The sequence below is a fragment of the Lepidochelys olivacea genome (assembly GCF_965140295.1).
Source record: "Lepidochelys olivacea isolate rLepOli2 genome assembly, chromosome: 4".
NCBI classification, from domain to species: Eukaryota; Metazoa; Chordata; order Testudines; family Cheloniidae; genus Lepidochelys; species Lepidochelys olivacea.
The window spans coordinates 26,407,885-26,433,291 of NC_140414.1; the positions used below are offsets into that span (position 1 = coordinate 26,407,885).

The 25,407-nt window shown below is 43.0% G+C and overlaps 1 protein-coding gene across 1 annotated transcript in view; it reads right to left on the reverse strand.

The window, feature by feature from the left end:
• Positions 1-377: 377 nt before the first annotated feature.
• PPM1K (protein phosphatase, Mg2+/Mn2+ dependent 1K) overlaps positions 378-25,407 on the reverse strand; it is a 28,315-nt gene continuing 3,285 nt past the window's right edge. Inside the window, exons 2-7 of the mRNA XM_084627525.1 lie at positions 19,199-19,717; positions 18,111-18,211; positions 9,634-9,799; positions 8,950-9,094; positions 7,665-7,799; positions 378-7,045 (exon numbers count right to left, since the gene is read on the reverse strand). Coding sequence (XP_084483651.1) covers positions 6,914-7,045; positions 7,665-7,799; positions 8,950-9,094; positions 9,634-9,799; positions 18,111-18,211; positions 19,199-19,638 — 1,119 coding nt within the window. The 5' untranslated portion in view covers positions 19,639-19,717 and the 3' untranslated portion in view covers positions 378-6,913. The remainder of the gene's footprint in view (positions 7,046-7,664; positions 7,800-8,949; positions 9,095-9,633; positions 9,800-18,110; positions 18,212-19,198; positions 19,718-25,407) is intronic.

A 25,407-nucleotide genomic window follows, 5' to 3' on the forward strand; every position in this document is an offset into this window, starting at 1 on the left:
GTAATAGTAATGGGGGATTTGATTATTAGAAATATAGAACTTCATGGTAAATTGACTGCCAGATGCAAAGTTTAAACTGACTCTGGGCCACCTTTCTGATCCAGCAAACAGACAGGACTTCTGGTCCAAGGTGGACCCAATCCTTGCCTTCCACTCAAGAGCACAACCTCAAATATAACAATGAGATGGCAAATCAGACTGTTTCACACTGTACATACTATCAGGTATGACAAAATTAAACCCGAGCTTTGTTGTTGTCACCAACACAGCTGATGGAGAGAGGTCCAGGAAAGATGAGGGAGAATAGTAAAAATGTGAATAATACCCCCATGATCACAAAATGTTGGGAGAAGAAAAAATAGAGCTCTTGACGCAAAAACTTTATTAAAAGATCCTTCAAGCATTCATATTTAGCCTGTTCACATTGTACAGCTGCTTCGTTAAAAACATGTTAAAAAACAGAACATTCATTTCAAACTAAGTAGTAGATGAATTATAGATTTTGATTACACCAACTATGTACATTGAACCATGGTGAATCTAAGTAGTCCCAAGGCAAACTAGGTAACAAGTTAACACAATTGCACTTTTGCATTTATAGAGTTATGACACGAAAAGTTGCCAAGCACTCAAAACAAAAGGTAAAGAGGAAACCTTGTAGCTGCCTCTGTGTGGAGGCATAGCAGCAAGGAACACACTTGTACAGTGGATATACAGTACATGGATAAATGACCTACATATTTATCTAACGAATGGTAACAAACAGTTTGTCAAAGATGAAGAACGAAGCTTATTCAGTTTTATTAATATAAATTGTTTGCTAGTTCTGTCTTAACTGGAAAAGTCAAAAGCCTTTAATTATAGCATTTCCATCTACAGAAGGTGGAATCCTGACCCTACTGAAGTGAGTGGGAGTTTTCCCATTGCCTTCACTAGGGCTAGGATTTCACCCAGACTTCATTTTCCCCAAACACATAATAAGCAGCAACTTCAGTGCTGTTTTCCCCACCACCATTACTTTGACCACAAATTTTACTCCATGATTAGTCACAGATTCATACATTTTAAAGGTCAGACAGGATAGTTATGATCAACTAGTTTGACCTGTATTTCACAGACCATGGAACTTCACCCAATTTCTGTATCAAGGTCTTAACTTCTGTGTGAGCCAGAGCATTATCTTTTATAAAGATCTCCAGACATGACTTAAACACTGAAAGTGAGGGAGAATTCACCACATCTCTATCTAAGAATCAGCATTTCATTCTCCACTTAGTTGGAGGAGAAAGAACTGTAGCTAGGATTACTCTTGTGACTTCAGTACTCAGCTGCTCCAAAGATCTTGCCAAGGTCCTCCAGCAAAGAGAGAAGAGTGAGGCAAATGGAACCCTCCTAATCTTCGTAGTAAAAATAAATTGCTATGTGTATAATTTTTAAAATACTGAAACAGTCTTTCTGCATCCTAACGGCTACATTGTGATACACTTAGGCACAATGAGTAGCACCTTACTCCACTGAAGTTGCTTTCAGCCCTGTTGAACATGCATACATGCATCAAAATTGGGCCCAGAAAACCAGTGAAGAGCAAAACAATCCTTTGCTTTGCAGTTCACCTCTAAAATACAGTTTAGTTTGTAATACAAAAGCAACCTCCTGTCCATTGATATAATAGATGCATATGGGGTAAAAAAAGCAGAGATTCCATTTAATTCAGTTCACAAAACGTTCAGGTATATAGAGTTAGTGTAGCACTAAAAGCCTCTTACAATAGGCAACTGCTGTCATAAAAGGCCACTGTAACTAGAGCAGCACAGATTTTCAGATCAATTTTGTTGCTAAATTTTAAAGATCCTTTCTATTAGGCCACAGATTTTTGCTGTTCCCTTGGGGCTTAAGACCGGTTTCTCTTGTACGTGTTAGGAGCTGCCAGAGACAGCAGGAGGCTGACAGACTAGAATGTATTGTTTTAAAATGATTCTTTGACGTAGAGAAACACCTGAGTCTGACTTGGACACCTTGATATTCCACGTAAGCAGAGAGCTGGCTAAAAGCTAGAAGGAGACTGTTAATTTGATCCCTGTACACAATCAAAATGCACCTCTTCCTTCCCTCTGACAGGGTCTAAGCCACCAAATTCACCTTCAATGCCTGAACAATGATATTCAACTCATTAACTAGTTCTCAAAGTCCAAATTCTGAACGGTACATAAATAGCCACAACACTGAAAGGCAAAGGAGTGGTTTTATTCTACTCTTTCCTCACTCAGTGTCTAACGCCAAAACGCAAACTCAAGACCCCAGCAACATCTGTAGTGCCTGACTCATTGGAGAAAAACAGGCCCTGTCACAAATGCCTTTAATTCCACTGACTGGACTGTGGTGGGAGAAAAGTGTGATTGTGGTTCTGAAGAGGGGCAAGTAGCTATGATTGTGTAAGGAAGAAGAGCCCTGAGAAGCAGGATGTCTTCTACAAACAATGCAACATAATGTATTTTTCCTAGCATGTGATCAATGTGGTACTGAGTACACTACTCACATTAGAACCACATGAAAGGCTACAATCTTACATGGAAATGCCACAGCTCTGGTCTTTACTAGGGAGCTAGGCATTGCCATACCGGATCAGATCAATGGGACAGTCAGCCAGTATCTTGACTCCTATAGTAGCTGTACACTTCAGGGGAAGAAGCAAAAAACTCCACAGTGGACAGTTATGGAATAAGAAAAGCTTTTCCTAACCCCCTCCGCTGCTCACTCATAGGAGGTGGTATATGCCGTAAATCCCGTAACCCCCAAGGGCTCAATGATATCTAGTTGCAAGGTGTTCCACAGGCTGTACATGGTGTTAAAAAGTATTTCCTTCTATCAGTTTTAAATGGGGTGCCTCTGAATGTCCCTTTGAGACATGGTGAGAAAGGTTAATGGGAGCCCCTCTACACCACACATTTTGTAGAGCTTTATCATGTCCCTTTCTTGGCTATCTCCGTCCTAACATGATAGGAAATTATTAATGAATTCTTTCTCAGTGAGGACAGCCAGCCAATAGACTGAAAAATCTCCAATTCACTATAAAACTAGGTGACAGGCTATAGGACAGTGATGCAGCAAAACCCTAAGGAACCTAAACTCACATTCCAGTTCAAATGTTGTTATGGGTCATACTTAAACCCCATCTTCAAGCCACTCGTTGAGTTACTCAGCCTATTAACTGGCGCAAAGACGCTCTACGTACAGTATTATTCATTACCCACCAGCCACTCGATAGAGGGGTGCAGCTCAGAAGGTGGCAAACACTACCCCAATTTGAGCACATTGAAAAACAAACAAAAACCAGAACGAAATAAATTGGAACATGTGCTACTAAAAGCCTATGTCTCTGAGGTGCCTTCAGACTGGATACGTGGCTAATGGACTACAGGAAAGGGAGGGATTAAGCACCAGTTGGAGCAAGGCAAAATGTTGATGGACCTTCTGCAAAACTGTTCCCATACAGTTCTGTTAATGCACATCTATCATTTGTTGCCTACGCCACCACCCCAGCTGCTCCACTCCCAGGCCTCACCTGAAAACAAACTGCTACTTGTACCAAGGCAAGGATGGTTTTGTCTTGTGGTCAAACATTCACTAGGGATTAAGTGGAAATCATTGGATTTGTATCGTTACCAAGGCTACAGTTGTCACAGGAGAAAGTCTCATAGTACTGCACACTGCAGCACTTTGTTCTCTTCTCACCACTTTATTATTAGTGGCACGCATTCACAAAGCAGCCCTCAGAACATACACTATGAGTTGAGGCTATTGTAGTACCCATAGAATGATGGGGCCTATCTGTGTTTTATGGATCTATGATACGCATCAAATGACTTCAGCAGGAGTCCTGTGGTTAGTTTCTCTATACATGCAATAGCCACTTTGAAAGTCTTGCTCTCAGGCCTACACGTTTAAATTTAGGAAATAAACCGCTGAGTCCCAGAAGTGCACAAAGACGCAGAGTGGAAAAATGGCCACACTGAAGGCAATGACAAAACTCCCACTCACTTCAGCGGGGCCAGTTCACCCAAAATGCTCAAGGGAAGAAGTGTTTTGTCAACACCAAATACAGACCCAAACCAAGTTTATTGGGGAACCAATTTGTTCCAGACTGAGAACCTGTTCTGACTCCCACTAATGGCAACTCAGGGGAAGCAGGGCTGGGCCCAGGACTTCGGACACAAACCCTTAACCCAAAGCAAAAATCTTACTCCAAACCCTCAGAAATGGGAGCTGGGGGGAAGGGAAGGATTATAATTGTGAAACACGAATATACACCCATTCCAGTGAGCTATGCAATAGCATTGGATATATATATAATATATATTTACAAATATTGTTTCATAAACTCTACTTATAAAAGCAATATAAATATTGTTTACACCATATAATACACTGAGTAATGAGACAAGCAGGACACTTTCTGTATGCAAAGCACTTCAGGACAATATTAAGCATAGTTGCCTAAAGGGTGCCCATGCATCTTTAAATATATGCAAAGAGAAACATCTGGAATGGCTGTACAAGGTGTGAGCCTGAGCACAGGAAGGGTTAAAGTAACAGAGGTTAAGATTCACAGTATAATAAGTGTTTGACAAGGCAGCTCAGCAGAATTTTCCCTCTGGTGATTTATTTCATTTTAAAATCTTTCTTGCCAGGAGCAGGTCCAATGTGAAAAATATGATGGCAAAACTAATGAGAACTCGATTCCAATTTCTCTCTTCCTGACTTTACCTACACTGGTGTCTAGCGAGTGTAACTCTGTTGAGGTCAGGAGAGTTGTGCAGCTGATTTACAACGGAGTAAGTGAGCACAGAATTGGGTGCTCTCGGATGGATCTTTAGCTGGCCAGAACAGGGGCCGTTCACAGAAATCAACAGAATCGGGCCCTTTGTGCCTAATTTGACACCGACTCCCATATTCCCCCTTCCACATTAAAAAAAATGGAAGAGGAAAAAAGAAAGAGATGCTGTCAACTTGAAAAAAATAAATCATATTTCTGTCTGAAAATCTGGCAGCTACTGTTGTTACAAGCAATGCCCAAAGCTAAAAAAATTAGTTAAAAACAAAAAAAGGATATTTCTTCCTGTGGTGGGGTATCTAACCCACACTGGCATGAAAGGCGTTAACCCCAGGAGGGAGCAGTGGAGGGGAGTCCTCCGAGCAACCTAATGTGGCTGCGCGGACTGCAGCCAATCTGAGAGGGGTTGCAGGGAGCAACCAATCCGGGCTCAGCAGGCTCATGTAAAAGAAGCTGCGGGGCCCAGATTTGGGCAGTCATGGCCTGGAGCTCCAGGGGTAAGGACTGAGTTCCTAGCAGCTAAAAGAGGCGTTAGCACCATTGACAGGGCAGCTGCTGGCAGGGACCGGAGTGAGGGAGCTCCCAGCTGGCTGTTGGGACTGAGTAGCAGGGGCCCTGAAGTAAAGGTGAAGAAGGTGCTGGGGCTGCGGGGCAGTGGCTCAGGGAAATGTACTGAACAGTCAGAGGGGACGCAGCATGTGGCTGCCAACTACAGAGTCCCTGGGTTGGGACCTGGAGTAGTAGATGGGCCTGGGTCCCCCACATTTGTCACTGATGGAAATGGGGGGATGAATGGACTGTGAGGTACTGGCTCCCGGAAGGGGGAAACACAGGCAGTGACATGGCCGGAGGACCAAGTCATGAAGAGGATATGGCAGTTCCTGGAGAGACCGCCAGCAGAAACGGGACAGAGTGACCAGGTGCAAACCGCAGACAGGGATGTCATCCTCGAGCTAATCCCCAGAGTGACCAGGAAAGGCGCCAATTCAGCGGTGAGTGTTGCGCCCCATAACACTCCCCTTTTTCCAGTTTACTTTGTGCACTTGATGGCATCCTGTGCACAGTCAACTAGCAACCGGCTTTTCTGGAGAGTACAAAAGCCCTGACTCATTTTTTTAACGAATTAAAACATTCCTGTTGCATTGTTTCCAGGGAGCTCTACTAGAAAATGGAATAATTAGAAATTAAATAATTAAAAAATGGAATTCAAGTTCACAGTGCCTCTTAATTTGAAAAATATGCAGCTTTTTGAACCCCTGTAGACCAGCTTCATGTTTTTCTCAGTGAAATTGTGCCAGGGGTCTGCACAGAGGACTGCAACGTGGCCTCCAAATAACAAATTGGTCAGAGATGTAGGACAGCAGAGACCTCACAGACTCCAGGCCATTGTAGGGAATCCCCTCTGCCCCCAGTGGCAGGGTATCTGCCTTGGCTGCCACGCATCTTTGGCTCCTGGCCAGCACACATACTTCAACTTGCAGAGTGTGGAGGTCAAAGTATTGTTCTGCTTAGCAGCATTAATTTACACAGGACTTTTGGGCTAAACTTACACTATTGTGTCACAGGGACTTGCTGTATAGACTAGCCTATTCCTGAATCCTCTCTAGCCATGCCACTATTTTTCACATGATTCTCCTGAAGCACCGAGGGACTTCTTGGTGGCTGTGACACAGTGGCAGACAAAACAGGCACCTTTCGTCTCCTCATGATTACGTGTTTGCTCCCCTCCCCTGTGTGTTGTGCACAGAGGGGAGCACAGAACTCAGTCTATCCAGCGTATCAATCTTTCACAGAGGACTAGATAAATCAGTCAGAACAAAACATGTATTGAATACTGCCCTGCACCTAGTCCATCTGCACAGGACTACCCATCATCTTCTGGGATTCAAAACAAAAAAAAGTCAGCAAAATGAACACCTATCTGAAACCAATTAAAATGGGACATGTACGTGATGAGGGTTTGTTACCCAGGAAGCTTACTATTTTGTACAATATTAGGAGAAAAATAAATGGGCAAGATGTGTTCTCCTGTAGCATGCGGCATACAGGTTATTGCACAGAAAATCTGATTCCAGCAGGTCCTCACGCCCACCTTCCACTCGAGGCAAAGCTGCGGCTGAATGAGAAGCTGACCTCAGAGTTTTTGTATTTTCCCCATGCACCAAATGGTACTATGACAGCAGTGCTGTTATCTTCAGTACCATACTGTATAGCCTGAGAAGAGAAATAAATCATTAGAAGAGATAAGTATTATTATGCTAAAGTACTATTTATCTGTGAGATTGAAATGCTTTACAAAGGAAGGAGAGTATCCAGCCCCACAGATCCAAGAGACCCTCGGTCTCCAGCACCTGTCTCCTCCCAGCTCCTGGTGGATTCATTGAAGCAATTCTGCCAGGGGCTCTCATCCCTCAGGTGCGGTGATGCCCGGAACCCCAAGTGTTGCCTCCAACCTATGTTCCCTCTAATTTTTGACAGGCTGTGTGCGCAAAAAATTTCTTCTGTGCAAATTGTTGTGCTTCTGTGCAAGTTTTTGTGCACGTGGTGTTTTGCCGTATGCGCGGGGTTTAGGATCTGTGTGTGCACGCACACAGTTTAGAGGGAACAGTGCCCTCAACTTTAGCCTGTGTTTGGAAAAAACAAAACAAACCTCATTTCTTGAATACTGAATCCCACTTCAATTGGTGCCAATTTGCTGCCATAATATCATTTATGCACTGCAACAGATCTGTCAGTCTGAACATATTCGGCATTACACAGTCTATTCCCTGCTAACCTGCATTATCCCTGCATCATCAACAGAGCACTAGTTCAGCACAAAGCCAAACATTACCTGCTCAGTCACAACATGGGCTGCTTCAGGGGGATCATGGCACTGGTTAATAAAGTCACATATCTCTTGACTGTTCACCATGAAGTTAATGCCATCTGTAGTAAGGACCAGGAAGCTATCACTTGCATGATGCAACTGTAATCAGACAGCACAATATAAATTGTCTTATAAATAAATCATTGCAGGGCAGAACAGCTCTACTTTTTTTCTTTGTTACAACAGACTTTTCCTGTTGTTGCTGCGTGTTCCTCCATTTTCTACATTGGTGATACCAACAGCACCAAAGTTCTTAACTATTTCACCACATTGCTTTAAAGCACTGGCATACGAGAGAATCAAGATAGCCGTATTCCAAACATCACGAGTAAATCACTTGAGGGTGCTTCCAATTCTTGGTAATAACCCTGTCTTGGGCTCAATAAATTGAGACCAAAAGCCTGGCAGATCGGTGTATTACCCAGTTACCAATGAACAATCTCAAGTTATTACAGATTTTAAGGCAAGAAAAGACCATTATGATCATCTAGTCTGGCCTCCTGCCTAATAGGGAAGTGTGCTCTGTCCTCCATCTGGCAACTGCCCTGAGAACACTATCTATATTGGTCCACCTCAAATAGGACCCCCTCAGCTGCTGACTCTTTTCCCACCTGGAGGTGAGGGAGGAGATACTGAGAAGATTAAGTTTAGGTGAGGGTGGGAAGTGGTGGCTGGGGGGGAGGGGGCAGAAACTGAGAGCCATGTTTAATTGATTTTGAGATGCTAATTCATTTTTCCTCATTTGTTGAACTGTGGAGCCCCAATAAAATGTCACTTATACATCTCCTGTATTTCCCCCTCACAGGTGTGCAAAATACATACGTTTGCTATTCTTAAAAATTATTTAAATTCTGGACCAAGCTGTGCAAATCAACATGTCAACCCCACTGCTGAGGTGACATTTTCCTTTCAGCAAATAACTAGTTTCAACAAAACACAACAAACACTCATTACAGTTAACAGATGGCTGTCATGTTTTATTCCCTCTCCTCCCACCCCACCCCCCGACACACTCTAAACCATGCTATTTAAGATCGACATTTATCCATGTCAACATTTATTACTGGGGCCAGATGCTGTTCAGTGTCAATCTGGAATGACCCCCCTGACTACAGCATAAATGAGATCAGAACTCGGCCCACAGTCAGACTCAAGGTCCCAAAGGCATTCTGATTGCTAGACACGCATGCTGTGCACACCACAGGATCCAAACGCTCAGGTTCAATGTCCCCTATTAATCCCCTCTTACCTGAACCCTTTTAGTTTCTGGCTCTGCTGTCACTCCACTGTTTTTAAGATCCAAATCGCCTATACTCCGCGTCATTGCAAGTCTACCATTCACATGGGGCTGCCCCAGACTGTTCCAGGCTATAAAGCCACCACATTTCTTTATCCTGTCCAAAACACAAAATAGAAGAAGGAAAATATGAAATAAAGGGTCAGACCAACAATAAAAGGTGTAAAATTCCTGCCAGTACCTTTATCTTGGATTATACCATGCAGAGGGATGGGGAGGGTATGGAGTCCCAACCCAGAGACATTCAGAGTCAGATTTCTGTTCTGAGGGACTTCCAGGAGGGGATATGGTTTAGGAGGCTGAGTACTGGATGGGGAACATAAGCACATGAGTTCTAATCTTGGCTCTACCTCTGTGTCCTTGGACAAGTCACTTAACCTTCCAGCCTCAGTTTTGTACCCATCTCTAGATAGAGAGGAATGTCGTGAGGATGAGCTTCAAGATGTAAAGCGCTATGGGCCAGATCACCAGACCCAGTAAATCTACTTAGTGCCACTAACCTCAAAGGAGCTCCACTGATTTACACCAGCTGGCCTTATTTATTTAGTTTGGTTCCCTTTTACTCAGAACAAAATTAACCAAGAGAGTTTGAACAAGGCTGTCCCAAGTGATGTTATTAGCATAACTGAGCTGTACCTTTCCTTCTCGTCCTTCCTTTCTGGAGTATGATCAATGGTGAGTTTTATGGCCTTTCCCTTTCGACACAACAGTGCACGACTGTCCCCAACACTGGCCACAACCAGTTCAATACCATCTCGCAGCAGGGCCACTGTTGCAGTGGTCCCAGCGTTCAGCAGGGTCGCTACAAACATCACGTAAAGAGAGAGAAGATTTAAGACTGTCCAGCAGTGTTGCTGCATTTATAACAGAACAATGGTTTTAACTGTCAAACATGTGTGCTCTAAATTACTCAGTAACTAGATTTAAGTTTCAACTAAAGCTATGAAAATAATGGACAGTGGGGGGAAAAAACATGCATGGGAGGGGGGAGATAAAGGTGTTCTGTGCAACAACATGGCTTCATGCAGAGTGCAAATGTGATAAACAGGTGTCGGGGTGTGGGGGAATGGCTGCTCTTTGGATCTGTGGCAAATATATTTTCTATTCCAGTACCTCAGCTTTAGATATGGGACGTTATCACCTAGCTACAATGTAAATGGGCAACAGTGAGGATAAATCCCATGGCAGAGCTTTCCTCCTGTAGATGCACGTGAGTAATTCAGTAATGCTAATGAGAGTTGGGTGTATGCTTTGAAAGAAGAGACATTTTATATCTCCTTCCTAGTCTCAGGTCCTTGTCAGAGTTCTTATGATCCGACCATTTCCCTCCTCCTGCCAATAGGCCAATGTTGCATCCAGTATTTTTCTAGCTGTGTAGGACAAGACTCCCTTCTGAGCTCTTCAGTGCCACTCTATTTGTTGAAAGGGCCTCTGACAAGAGAGCAGATATGCTCCAGACCTGATTCTGCCCTGCCTGGCGCTCTGTGTAGTAATCCATACCGGTGCAGCTGGGAACGCTAGTAAATCACAATCCACCAATTGCCTTGGTGGTGGCATTTTACACAGATATAAATTAACTACACAAAGTGCAGTGGAGTGCAAGACAGGTCCTCCTCTGCCTTCCCCCCTTCCTCTATCCCTTGTGGGGTTGAACAGCATGCTCGGAGCTGGGTTTTTTGGTTTTTATTAGAATGGATTAACTAATGCAATTATAGTTAGCGATTCTGGTTTCTAATACTCATTTGCTTTAAAATCCTTGGGAAAAGTCATTTTGGTAGATTAATACGAATTGTGACTGCACCAATTTGAGCACAGACCAGTTGTTTCATTAGCAATGAAATAAATCCCCAAAGCCAAAGCTGCTTTCTTTTTTTAAAAAGAACAGCTCCCCCTTTATTGCTAGCGCACACACTGTATGCAACTATGACAAAGAGAGCTGCTTAACATGCTTCTGCAATGAGCTACTGCAGAGGAAAGCCTGGACAGGAAGAGGTACATCCAAGAATTTACAGCAGACGTGAAATCAGTTGAAAGCCCTGCTTGGGACCGAGCCATATTCTGGGTTTTTCTTTTCAATAGTTAATTTTTAAAATTACAGGCAGTATTTTTTTGGTTTAAGCAAAAAAATCAGAATCCCCATTTATATTCCTCTACTTCCAAATGAGAAAGTAGTAATTACAGATCTTCTGCAACCACTCCTTTTCTTTGAAGAATATGGACTTCAGTCTTGCCCACACCTATTCACACTCTAAGTGTGCATCTGAGGATTGACTGGGGGGGCGTCACAAGGAGCTGGCATAGATCTGGCTAATCCAGCTTTGTGAGACTCAGGGATTCCACCCTGCCAGGGCGATCCCCAGTGGCCCCATTAGGGCACAAGATCTGAACAAGGGGCCTAAACCGGTTTCTTTAACGCATTATGGGTCTGGTTCTGAGGGATGCTAAGCACCTACTAACTCTGACTGTGCCAGTGAGAGTTGCAGATATCAGCACATCCCATAGTCAGCCCCTGTCATATTTACAGAGCATGATTTTCAGACACGTTGACCACTGGCAGCTCCAGTCAACATCCACTTGAACTGTGGGCGCTCAGCACCTCTGAAATAGTTAGGCTTGTAACATGCTTGGGAGGAATTTTTCATGTGGGCAAGGTGTTTAAAGATGCATTGAGCCATGTTGTAGAGCGAAAACAATGTGAACTGACAAATAAAAAAAATAAAGCAAATCCATAAAACAAACAGTCTAAATTAGACCTTCAGTACTATTAAAACAGGTATTATCACTGCACTGAAGTCTTCTGGTTCAATAAATCCATCAGCTCTGTCCTCAAACAAAGTATCAATCATTATATGTCTCAACAACTCCACTGTAATTTGTATCAGATCCTTGATTATTTTGGAACTCAGATACAGTAGGCAAAACCAGATTTTTCCAGGCACTAAGTTGGCTGTAGCTTTTATGTATTTTAGTGAAGTGTTTGCATTTTATTTCCAATTTTAGAAGACCACACAAGAATTAGTGTGCTGCAGGCCCACTTTGAAACATGATTAAAAATATGCCACTAAAATTTAGCAGTGAAATCAGATATTTTAGCAAAGCCAGTAAAATACCTGTTTTAACCAGACAGTTAAACCAAAGTGAAATGAAAAGCCTAAATAAAACTACCTTTAATTCATGCTAAATATATTTTGTTTAGAAATTAAGAACTAATAAGGAGTTGCCCCTAGCCTCTGATATCATTCCTTGCTTTTGGAACTGTAATGCCAAGTATCAAATGTATTCTAGAAGGCATAAAAGAGAATTATTGCATAGTTATCAAATTCTCTTGCAACGCTTTAAATATTTTGGGATGTGCCTCAACTCGAAGGCACAGCAAACATACACATCCCAAATACTCTTTTGAGTACTTTAAAAAAAAAAATCAAATCAACCTTCAGTACCAATTCTAGGGAGATTACTGAAAAGCCGGACATATGTATGGTAAAGCTGCAGTACGTACCATAGTGATAGGCACCTTACAAATACCTGTAGACCAAATAAAAACTTATCATAGTTTGGAAATATAAGTGCCACTCATGCTCCCTTCACTGGGCCTAATTCTGCTCTCAGCAAGACCGCTCATGAAGGTAATAGTCAATGTGAGTAAGGGAGGAAGAATCAGGCCCTTAAAGTAAAGGAGGCTTCAGACTCATTTGGGTCACTAACACAGTTCCAAAATCTAGGAATTATGAATGTATCAAATTTCTAATGCTTTACTATTGCTTCAAACTTATTTCTTAGCACTTTAAAGATATGCTGCATCAGCACATAACATTGGTTTTAATGTTTAAAAAAGGTAAAAACAAGTTTTTACTTTTTCCTAATAACATCACTATAAAACTAAGATCTTTCAATAGGTTCTTAACACTCACTGGACAATTTTTACTGCATGTCATCTCAACTAATGTGACAAAGAGGATGTGGGAACCTTCCAGTAGTCCAGGCTAGGAACCGCCGGACTCCTTCACCTGAGACAAAATTAAGCAGATCTCTTTTTCCACTGAAGCCCAGCATATAGTGTCCAGGGCCTCCAGTTCTAGAGCTGCTGACCAGGTACAGTCTCTGCCACAAATAACACGTACACAGAGGCAAATAGGAAATTCACCCAGGGATTTTGTTCAGACAAAACAAACCTGCAACACTGGGGATGACAGAATAAGAGCTGCAAAGCAAGGGGAAATGTTCACTTTGGGTTTGCCTGCTCTTCTTTTCACAAGTCTTATGACAATGCATGAAGTCCAATTTGACCATGGCTCAATCTTGTCTAAAGACATACATGGTCTCAAATATGTTCACTTTTCTCAATGATTTTCCTCCTTACACTTTCACCACAGCTGTGAGTCACCTCTGTTGTAGCTTCAGCCTAAACAAAAGCCACAAAGTATTTCAGTAACAGTATTGGGGTGACCAAGCAAATCAATGGAAAATGCCCAGCCATCTCATAGTTGGCAAAGATAGACATTCTAAAGAGCATTTCAAGTACAGTATATGGATCAACCTGTTTACAATCTTCATTTCTAAACAAAAAGGTTCCAAGAAACTGACTGCTAAAAATAAACAGCTTTATAGCCATTGGAGATAGATTCATGGCTCGTCATGACCCATTGAACACTGAATGTGGATAAAAACTTAAGGAAATATTTAGAGTATGCGTCTTCTAACTTGATTAGATAATAACCAAGTACCATTACCAAGACTGAACCTTTTTAGGCTGATGGCTATATTAGATATATATTTCAGCAGCTCTCCCTTTTCCTCAGTGTTGCAGGTTAACATATTAAAAGAATAGTCATGTTTTTGAATGGTAACTTAAAAAAAAAATTAGTATTCTCTTTATAGAAAAAGACCTTCAGTATTTGCACAGCATAAGATTTCAAGAGTGCCCCAAACGTACACAAATACATCAACTAGTAACCAACCTTGTTCAATAAAATGGCTATTCCAGATATGAACGGCCAGTGTGATTAGGGTCTGATACAATGAGCACTGAAGTCAATGGAAAAATTCCTATGGTCTTCAATATGTATTGGATTAGGCTTTCAATAAACTGAAGCCGTAGCGGCACCTTACATGGCTGTCCTAGGCCAGGTCAGGAGAGCTGGTGGCAGTGTTTTCATCAAGAAACTTGGGACGTATAGCACTAGTCCTCTATAAGGTTGAGAATGTGCAAAAATGATCGATCTTCCCTCACATGCTAACTCAGGGTCTCTCAGCTGGGGGCTGGGAGAGCGTCCCTTCAGGGCCAGCAGAGTAGTCCAGGTGGGAGGATGTAAGGCAGAGAGAGGAGCTGTGGGGATAGGGAAAGCTGCAGGACCCTAGATTTATCCTCAAAGCAACAAGGCCAAAAGGAAAAAAAGAAAAAGAAAAACTCCATCATTAGGAAGGTAACTAGTACTGCTTCAGTTCTTCAAAAAGTTTGTATTTATTCAGCTCTGGGCCACTGATATGGGGAGAAAAATGCAGCTTTTTAACATTTTAAGAAATATACTGTCGAGATATCAGAAATGTAACAAACTTTGAAGTTGTACATGCTTGTAGGAACATGGTCCTTGATCCAAATTAGTGGGAGAAGGAGCTTGTTGCATTAATTGCACCTTGCTCTGAACTGAAATTTAAAAAGGACAAAATCTTTGCAAGATTCAAAAAGGGATTGGATGTGTATATGGACAGTAAGAACCTCCAGTTATAACAGTTAATGCTGGTATACATTTTTGGAAGAGATATTAAACCTTCAGGGTTTAAATCAAACTCTGTTAGGGATTAGAAGGAGACCTAAGGTGGAGGGCAGATTATCCTACATGTGCCGACTGAGGTTTCTGGAACTCTGAAAAATCTGGTACTGCCCCAGTCAGAGACAGGATACTGTACTAGATGGACCACAGTCCAGTGTGGCAAATCCTATGTTTCCTAAAGAGCCCATAAAACCCATCTGTTTAGGTGCTGCACAGAAGACACAGCACTGTAGTGTTGAATGTGTAGCTTTTTTTACACTGGAAACTTGATGTAAGCGTTACTTTATATATTTTTTAAGTATTTTAGCACCGGAAGGAGTGATTCAAAATAAGAACCACAGTTCCCAGAAGAATGCACAAATTGTAAGACCTGTTCAATTTCTGCCATAATTAAGTTGATCATCTTTAAACAGCAACTTAAAAAACTCCATTTTTCCCATATTATCTACTGTTTTAGTGACAGATTTGGCCAGTGAGGCCACGATCCTGCAATTTTCAAACATACATTTTAAGTATGTGGAATTCCATTGACCAGTTTGCAGGTTTTAGCAGTATCAAGGCCTCAGTCATCCTAAAAATCCACTGTACTTTAAAAAAAAAAAAATTAGAAGTACAGACCACCAGCCCAAGGAATCAACAGATGGAGTCACCTATCAGAAACATTTAACTGAACCCTTGTTTTCCAATACGCAGGATGAGGCAGGATTTAAACAGGAAGACCTGGCTTGGGTGCCATCACGTATGTCTTGAGCAGCCAGTATTCCAGGTCTATAATTTCCAAGAAGCTTTGGTGACACTCTTGCCTCTATCACATCTAGAATAGCCAAAAATAATCTGTAGCTTTGCTAACCAACTGTCCCGACAGTGCAAAGTTAAGTTTCTGATGAGGATACATGCAAAACAGTTCAATTGTATTTAACGTTGCAAACACAAACAGTCTCAAAAATATTTACAGTTTCTAACACCACACATGCAAAGAGTTAATTATATTAATAAACTGGTATCGGTCTACGTCTTTACATCCCATTACTCCACTCCTTTATGGCCTGATTTCAGGGACTGCTCAGCACCTGGCAAAGAGTGCTGAGGGCCTTCAGTTCCTACTAGCTTCTACAACAACTTGAGGGCAGTCAATATCTCAAAGGAGGAATTCAGCACCCTGCAGAATGAGGCCCTTTCACATCTGGATACCACTTCCTGATGACTGTCTTTACAGAGGGGTTCCATGTCCACTGAGAGTAGGACAAGAAGCAATAGACTTAATCTGCAGCAAAGGAGATTTAGGTTAGATATTAGGAAAAACCTTCTAACTATAAGGGTAGTTAAAGCTCTGGAATCAGTTTCCAAGAGAGGTTGTGGAATCCCCGTCATTGGAGGTTTTTAAGAACAGGTTGGACAAACAACCTGTCAGAGATGGTCTAGATTAACTTGGTTCTGCCTCAGCACAGGGGGCTGCTCAACCTCCAGCCCTGCATTTTAATGATTTTATGAAATTACTCATGAAAACTAACATACCTCTGCTTAATTTTCATATTTTCTTGAGCTGTATTAGTGAAAAGGTTTTACCCAGTGTCTCGGAACTGCATTTGTTTAGCTGTTCTCAAAGCATTAGCATCAAGTTCCTAATAAGTTAATGGGGGCATTTTCAGAGAAGTGCATAGTGGTCTAGCCATGTTGCTCCTGTTAAAGATGGTGAAAATTGCAAGGTAAAATCCCAGACAGCATTTTGAAAGCTCACCCTTACTGCACAGCTTGTCAATTAGAGAGTCTCTTTAGCTAATTCAATAAGACCCAAGTACTAAATGTTGTAACTATCTTCAGCATAACAAAATGATATTTTAAGTACCAGTATTTTCTCTCATTACACTTTCTCCTCATGGAGCTGCTGTGAACACAATAAACTTGCACTGAAATGGGTCACTCTAAACAAGCTCTTTTATGAGCAGAGTTTGACAAATAAAACAAGGGGCCTTCAAGATAAGCCATTCCTATGGAAGCACTTTAGATCATTCAGGTGGGTGTGAGGCAGACTCATTCTTACTGCTGCATTTCAGACCCCCTCAGTAAAAACTAACTTCACAATTCAAATATGCAACTTAATTCTTCATCTCACTCCCCAAAGTCAGTTTCTAATAATCAGAGGTTACTAAAAAGGTAATGCCAATTATTTTGTATTGCTTCTTCAGTCAGGTTAAAAATCACTTTTAAATAAGTAAATACCACCTTAGCTTATTAACATTGTTTTTTAAATGGGTCTCTATTTATCCATTTATGCTGTTTACTTTTTATACTTCAGTTTGAACAAAAACTGGGTCAGTCAGTTTCACTTTCTAGTTTTAGACAACACAGCAATGTTTGGCTTGCAAACAGCAAAGGGGAATATTTAAATCCAAACCAAAAGCGTGTGCTGGCATTTTTTTAATACCAGAAAACATTTCTGTCAATGCTATCAGCAGTACAACATCGCTGTAAAATGGGCTTAGCCAGCCACAGGAGTAACACCCCACTATCAGAGCCCTTTGGTGATACCCACTTCTCAGGGCCAATTTCCCTGTGCTCCTGCAAGCTCCAGAAGTTCTAACAGCCCCTTGGGCCGGTGGCAATCAGCATAAACATATGCTAGTGGAATAACTCACCACACAGCCAGCCCAGGATTAAGGGAATACCAAAATTGCTTAATGCCACCTTTATACACAAGTCGTCCTGAGGCATGCAGCAGGCTCCTCAACCATAGCGGAGGATCTGGGGCATACTTTTTCCTACTATGTTCCTTTCTCTTTGCAAGCATAGCTACATTATTTAATTTATTTATTTGTATAGCAGTAGTATCTATCATATTAATCTCTCTGAGCCTAGTTTGTTACTTAACTGCAGCAGCAGAGCCAAGAGGGAACATTTAGACACTGTTTCTTCTAAAACCCACAGAATTAACAGCATTTTTTTAAAAAAAATGGTGACTGAGTGAATTTCTCTTCATAGCGTGTTTAAATATATACCAAATTTGAACCATTGTAGCATCTATTACATTTGGTAAATAATCTACCTGACAGTATCCCTTTAGGATAAAAACTCAGTGGAATGTGTGGCAAAAGTTCAGCCTCATATCAGCTCCCCAGATAAATTTCAGAGAGGATTTTCATATTTCATTTTGAAGTGCTCAAGCGTGACTGATGCCGGTTGTTTCATTTGCAAGTAATGCTCAAAGCAAATCCTTGTGTTAAATAAAATTGCTTTCAATATCAAACATATTTCATTAATACAAAACACTTGTATTCTAAGAGCAGCTATTTCTAAAACCATTTCCCCCACCGCTGCAAAGTCGAATACAGTCGTTCTACCTACCATCAACAGATAAGTGAGCATGCCTCGCAAATGCTTTGTCTATTTCTAGAAAAGCTTTGCTCAACACAGTTTCCAAATTCTTCTCCTGAGAAAGGAATTCTCTGAAAACAAAATAAAGACAGGTTCAACTTCTTCCACAAAGATACCACTCCATTGACAGCAGTTTCCACAGGCCTGTCTTCCCACTACTAAAGTTGAATCACACTGTATCATCCTTTTGGGGTAACAGGAAGCCATTAGCATTCTCCCCTGTCCTTCTGATAGGAGGGATCGAAGGATTGGTGATTTTTAATCGTTGCCTAATTCTGGTTTATATAGAAAGTGTGCAGCCTTCGTTTAAGCCACCTTAATTATGCAAAAACGGAGTGGTGCAAGTGGTATGCCTTGCACCCGTACTGCAGGCATTGCAACCTGTAACTCCCACATGCTCTTGGCAGGCTCAATCCTGGAGGATGCTGAGCACCTTCAATTCCCAGTGAATTCAATGGGTTTGAATAGACTGGGGCTGGTGGGTAAAATCCCACCCTCCCCAGTGCAGAGGATCCATGTAAGGACTACGACCACTTAAGCTGTGTGCTGTTCCATTGTACAGGGGAAGTTTCATCTTAGGCGAATAGAGGAGGGAAGCACTACCTACCCTCTGCTAATTGCTAGGAGTGCCCACAGGACCTGATTTTTCTATACTTCAGAAAGGTAAAAAAACAAATTGCTCATCACGGCAGCATCCAGTCTCTGACACTGTTCCGGCACCAGGGAATCCTGCCCGACTCCAGAAACAAGAGGCCAACAGTGAGACAGAAGTGCCAGCAAGTTTTATATTTCAATGATCAAAATTACCCTGTGTGATGGTGGACAACTCACTTAGTCTCTCTGTGCTGCAGTCCCCTAGCTCTAAACTAGGGATAATCATATTTACCTTCTCCTGCTCTCTGTCTTGTCCATTTGAACTGTAAGCTCTTCAGGGCAGGGAACTGTGTCTTACTATGTGTTCATACAGCACCTTGGACAAGGGGGCCCCAACCTACTAGGCACTAGTGGTAATGCAAATAATAAAACAAATGCCAGGCATCAAACCCTAGCTTACGTACTGAATGTACTCTTCCATGTACTTAGCACAGAAATCAGCTGCAGCAGCCCCACCATGCCCATCGTACACTGCAAAATACAGGACATCATCTGTCAGCTGAGCATAATCAAACCGGTCCTCATTTTCCTTCCGCTTTCCAATCTGGCTTGCGCAGCCCACCTTGGCCAGACTGATTTGGGGAATCAGTTTCCCATACTTTATGCTGGGTGGGAGGAGTATGGGCTCATCAATGCGATTGTCCCAGATCCCAAAGGTGTCCCATGTGGCTGGACGCCCACTGCCGTCTGGATCAAAGCGGGAAGCCCTGCGTTCTGTGGTGGAGCTCTGGCACACGGCAGTCAAGCGTTTGTCGTCTTGCAAGAGGCGGGATGTCAGCAGCGCTCTCCTTCTCACTTGATACCCTCCATTTCTAACCAAATTAATTAAAGCAGCTGTTGACATAACTTGATTCCACAGAGCTTTGCAGTGAATGAAAGATCAATATGCAGCTTCCAGAATGTCTTCAAGGACAATGAGAGAACTGGTCAGGAAACAAGAAATACAGAAAGGGAAAATTCAAGTTGTACCACCCAAGAAACATTTTCACCATCAGAGATCATTAATTGTGGGCTGCATTGCCTAGAAGCACCTGGAAAGATCCATCTGCAGGATTCACTGAGAAATAACCTTTTACTCAGACTAGCCCATAGATGGGGTTTAAATATATAGTGTTGAAATAGACCAAAACAAGGCATTGGATGATACATTTTAGCTGATCATTTGGCTGCTGACCACCAACTGTAATAAAATGAACATTAGTGGCAATGACTTTATTGCTTGGTTGCTCAGAGAAAACCACCATAACTCACAAGGTAATGTAATGAGAGTGAGCGTATTATAAATTACCTTAATCATGCAACTGCTGAAAAGCTTGCATGGTTGCTCTATAGGGAAGTAAAGAATATCAGACTAAAATGACAAAGTAAAAATATACAGAATTCCACTTTATCTAGTTGTCAGCACATAAAAGTACAGGATGTCCAGTTCCGGCAAATATCTGATCAATATTTTCCAGAACAGATCAGTAAACTGAATCATAACTCTCCCTCTTCTTCTGGAAGCTACAGTTGTTTTGTTTTGTATTAATTCATTTAACAATCCTCTTTAAAGTGTTTCCATGAACTCACACACACTCTTTTCACAGATAACTTTGCCCAAGTGCACTCTTTATAATTTGTCCCCTCTGGAGTTCTGTGCTACTTGATGTTTACATTAGATTTCTCGAACAACACCAAGTTCCCACCTGTTTTCATGTATCTCTTGGTGCCCAGACCACTTCCCAAATCAAACAGGACAGTCATTATCTCAGAATAAATAAAAGCCCCAATGGATGATTCTGAGAGATAATAAAAGGAAAAACTGGACAGCTAAAGTATATCTCAGTTACCTATAACATTTTATTTAACGTACATGTCAGGGGTTGGCAACCTATGGCACGTGTGCCAAAGACGACACGTGAGCTGATTTTTAATGGCATGCTGCTGCCTGCCGAGTCCCAGCTGCTGGCCCCGCTCAGCCCACTGCTGAACCCAGGCCGGCAGCAGGCTGAGCGGGGCCAGGGCCGGGAACCCGGCAGGCAGCAGCGTGCCATTAAAAATCCTGCCCACCCTGACCCACTCTTCTCCGCCCCCTCCTCTTCCACCCCCCCCCCCGTCCCAGGGGGCAGTGTGAAGAAGCTTGGTCCAGCTGGCTGCTGCTGCAGGGCAGGAAAATTCCCCCTCCCCTGCCTCTTCCCCCGGCGTGCTGGGTTCCTGCCCCTCTTCCTCTCCCTCCCTGCCACCATCAGCTGATGGCCCTTGCCAGGGAGAGGGAGAAGCAGAGCCGTAGCGCGCTTGCTGCTCCGGGGAGGAGGCAGAGACAAGGTGGGGACAGGGCCTTGGGGAAGTGGGGTGGAATCAGGGCATATCCCCTCCAGCCCCCTGCCGTGAGCCACTCTGGGAGCACCCCCACAACCCTAGCCCACACCCCCAGCCCCCTGCCCTGACCCCTGCACCCCCCACAACCCCAGCCCTGACTCCAGCCCCCTCACATACCCAGCCCCCCAACCCCATGCCCTGACTCCTGCACCCTCCTCACATACACCCTGCCCTGACTCCTGCACCCCCACACATACCCAGGCCCCCCATCCCATGCCCTGACTCTTGCACCCCCCACATTCCCACCCCCACCCCTCGCACCAAACAGGAGCTCCTGCACCCCTCGCACCAAATGGGAGCTGCCCAGGTAAGCACTCCACATCCAACCTGAGCCACCTCCCTCATTCTAGCTCCTGGCCAGACCTTGCACCCCAACCCCCAGCCCTGTGCTCAGTGCACCCCCACCCTCAGCTCAGTGCAGAGAGAGAGAGAGAGAGAGAGAGAGAGAGAGGAAGAGAATGGGCTAGAACCAGGGAGAAGGTAGGTACCCACTCTATGTGGACAGGGCCGGGATCCCAGACTGGCAATGGGCTGAGCGGGGCCGGCAGCCAGAACCCTGGCTGGCAGGAGTCGGCAGACAGAACCCCAGAGCTGCTCAGTCCACTGCCGGTCTGGGGTCCCGGTCGCTGGCCCCACTCAGCCCGCTGCTGGTCTGGGGTTCTAGCTGCCGGCCCCTTCCCAGCTGGGGTCCCGGCTGCAGGCCCCGCTCAGCCTGCTGCCGGCCTTGGTGAATGGAACCCCAGGCTGGCAGCGGGCTGAGCGGGCCGGTGGCATAAGATCAGTATTTTAATTTAATTTTAAATGAAGCTTCTTAAACATTTTGAAAACCTTGTTTATTTTACATACAACAACAGTTTAGTTTTATAATAGAGAGACTTATAGCGAGAGACCTTCTAAAAAATGTTAAAACGTATTACTGGCACGCGAAACCTTCAATTAAAAAGTGAATAAATGAAGACTCGGCCCACCACTCCTGAAAGGTTGCTGACTTCTGGTATATGTTAACGTGGAGGGATTAAAAACAGACAGGCTCAAGGCAGATTCTATTGAATAATAGAAGAAACTGCCTTAACATAATCAAGGAACGAAGGACAACAGTTACATTAGAGATACTGTATATTTGGCCTGTTGCCAATAGTGTGCTGTAATGTCACTAATTATAGGTATATTCTGATCACACTTTTATCTTCAGCATTTGAAATACTTCTGTATAAGGAGATGTGCACGGTTATTTAACAAAACACCCTAGACAAAACTCTGTGCTTGCCAAACCGACAATCATAGGCAATTCTGTAAGCAGTCATTTTGCTGGAAATAGCTGTACGGTGTGCTTTCCGGTGGTGCTCGTTACACTTGTTCACAGCTCAGAGAAATGAAGGCTGGACAGGAAACCTCCCTTGCTGTCCTTAGCTTATCTTGAATACAATTCTTGGCTGGTGAAAGGAATGTTTACTCTTACCATTTGTATAGGTAAGTGATGAAAGTCAAACATGCTGTGAAGTAATTTGTAATAAGCCAATTTAGAGTTACATCGTGAATGATTTTGGCCTAAAGTGTAAAAATGGCTAAAATGGTCATTTCAACAGGTAGCTAGATTACAGATTGTAAAGAAGACAGATGTCCAAATAGCTGAAGTTTATTATTCCTCTCCATATCACCCTATACCATCCCATCCTTTCAGTAATATCCTGGGTCACAGAGATGGACTATTATTTTCCATTTGTCACCTTCACTTACCTTTTCAGTACATTAACATCCTTTTGTACAGCATGACAAAACTGAAATACAGGGAGTTACTTTGGGATTCACTTCCAAGTGTGAATTTGATGGAAGAGGAACACAAGCATTCGCTATGCTTAGCTCTCATAATACTGCAGCATGAATAAGAGCACTATTCTAAAGCTCAAGTAACAATTTAAGATTCATTTTCCATCAAATTCATCTCTCGAAAGCTAATCCGTCTCCAGACTTGTATACAAAACTGACAATTGGGGGGATAAACAAAAGATACTGGAACTCAACCTTTATTCTGCCACAGCATATGACTGCAGTGTCACTGTTTACAAGACGTATTTGTTTGTATTTAAAAATACAGCAAGGTGGTTTGGCAACACATCACTGCTAGGGAAAAGAAGGTGGTGGGACAATAAGGTATTCTTCATGTATCTAAAGTGAAAGCCCACCTCAGATTTCTGTAGATGATAGCCACTCTTTTTAAGTGGAACTCTACATTAATCAGGTAAATTATACATATTTGCATTTATGAAGGTAGCTACTGAATGTAATCTTATGAACATACAATCAAACGAAAATTCCACAGTAGGTCAAGCTGTCACATGATGACTTTTATTCTTGGAATAGTGGAATTTTCCAGGCTGCTACCCAAAAAAATATGCGAGAGAGAGAGAGAGAGAGAGAGAGAGAGAGAGAGTGAGTGTATATATATGTGTGTGTGTATATGTCTGCAAAGGGTTAAGACACTGCACAAATATATATGTGCAAAGAAGATAAGTGACCTTGCTTTGAGCGTTTGCCAACAGCCACAAAAGTGATTAAAAACTAACTAGCAACCGAAAGGAAATTGTTGTATATTTAATAGTGATAAGGGGGGAATAACATCTTGTGTGGAAAAAATCTGCGTTTTCCTAGACCAAGAAAAAGAGCATAAACTATTACCTTCCTATCCTCTTGCGTACGCAATAAATAACAGGCGCAGATTAATTTAAAGAGGCTTTACATTTTTACAAAGAAAGAAAGAAAGAATTGACCAACTTCAATATACGTTTCTAGCCTATATGTACAAATAATCTGCAATTATTTTAGGTTTTGAGTGTTTCAACAAAGCTATTGATTACACCTGAACAACTATTTTTAAGCACTCCATACGACCTTGGTCTTCCAAGTAAGAAAGCACGTGCTTAACGTTAACCACACAAATAGTCCAATTAAAGTCAATGGAACTATTCACATACATAAAGTTAAGCAGATGCACAGCTGTTTGCAGGATCAGAGCCTTAGTTTTGAGCGGTATCTTCCCCATGGAACAACCACACTGAGAACTAGGTCATGCCCCAAGGACCCTTCACATGCAACTCTCTCTTATCCTATGGAGAAAGGGGAAGGGTAGCTGCCAGTGCAGCAGTCTTCCCCCCCTATGTCCCCACAAGTCCCCGTGGAGCACTCTCTGCATTGGTAAATGGAGAGAAGATGGGGAATGAGCAGCAGCGGGAGCAGACACAACTGTGCTCCCACCATCTCTGTGGACTTCCAGAGGTAGTTAGTAGAGCCAGTGGGGTTGCCTTACCTTTTCCACTGAGCCCCCAGAGCAGTGAGGGAACCATCCTTCCCCGCTTTAAGGAGAGCCCTGGGGGCAGCTGACGTGTTCCTGACAGGAGAGCGCCATTGGAGACTCAATGTAAGTGAGGAGCGGTGGTTAGGAGGCCAGAGCTGGTGTGGAAGAATGCAAATGGCTCCAACTCCTCTGGATCATGGTCTGTTCATAGAGAGGACTGCCCACATGTCCCCAGTGAAACAAGGTAGGGGAAACTCTGCCAGGTTCTCTTCCTCCCCCTTACTCTCTCCCTCAGGTTTTACAGTGGGATGGGGTTATTTGGACCTGATTTATTCTGGCAGGGAAGGATGGCACAGCCCAACACTGGGGTAGAGAGAGGAGCTCTTGCCTCTCTGGTAAGGTCTAGGACAAAGGTTCCTCAAAGAGCTTCTTGCTTGAGCTCCCAACATAGACTCATAGATTCCAAGGCCAATCTGCCCTCCTGAACAACACAGGCCATAGAACTTCCCCAAAATAATTCCTAGAACAAATTGTGTAGAAAAACCTCTGATCTTGATTTAAACATTGCCATGATGAAGAATCCACCATGACCTCCAATAAATTTGGGGGAAGGAGGTTCTCAATGCAATACCTCTTTGGGGAACTGCAGCATGCTCCCCTTACACACCCCTGCCTTTCTTGTCTTTTGGGTGTGTGGGCTCTCCTCATTCCATAGAACAGCAGGGTGTCAGCTGGGCCCACGGAAAGAGGAAGGGAGAAAACTAAGGTCTGGTCTACACTACAGGGGAAATTTGATTTAAGCTACGCAATTTGAGTTGCATGAATAGCATAACACAAATCAACATAGCTTAGATCTACTTTCCACAGGGTCCATACTACGCGATGTCGACGGGACATGCCCTCCCATTGACTCCCCTTACTCTTCTCATGGAGTACAGGAATCGATGGGAGAGCAATCTGCAG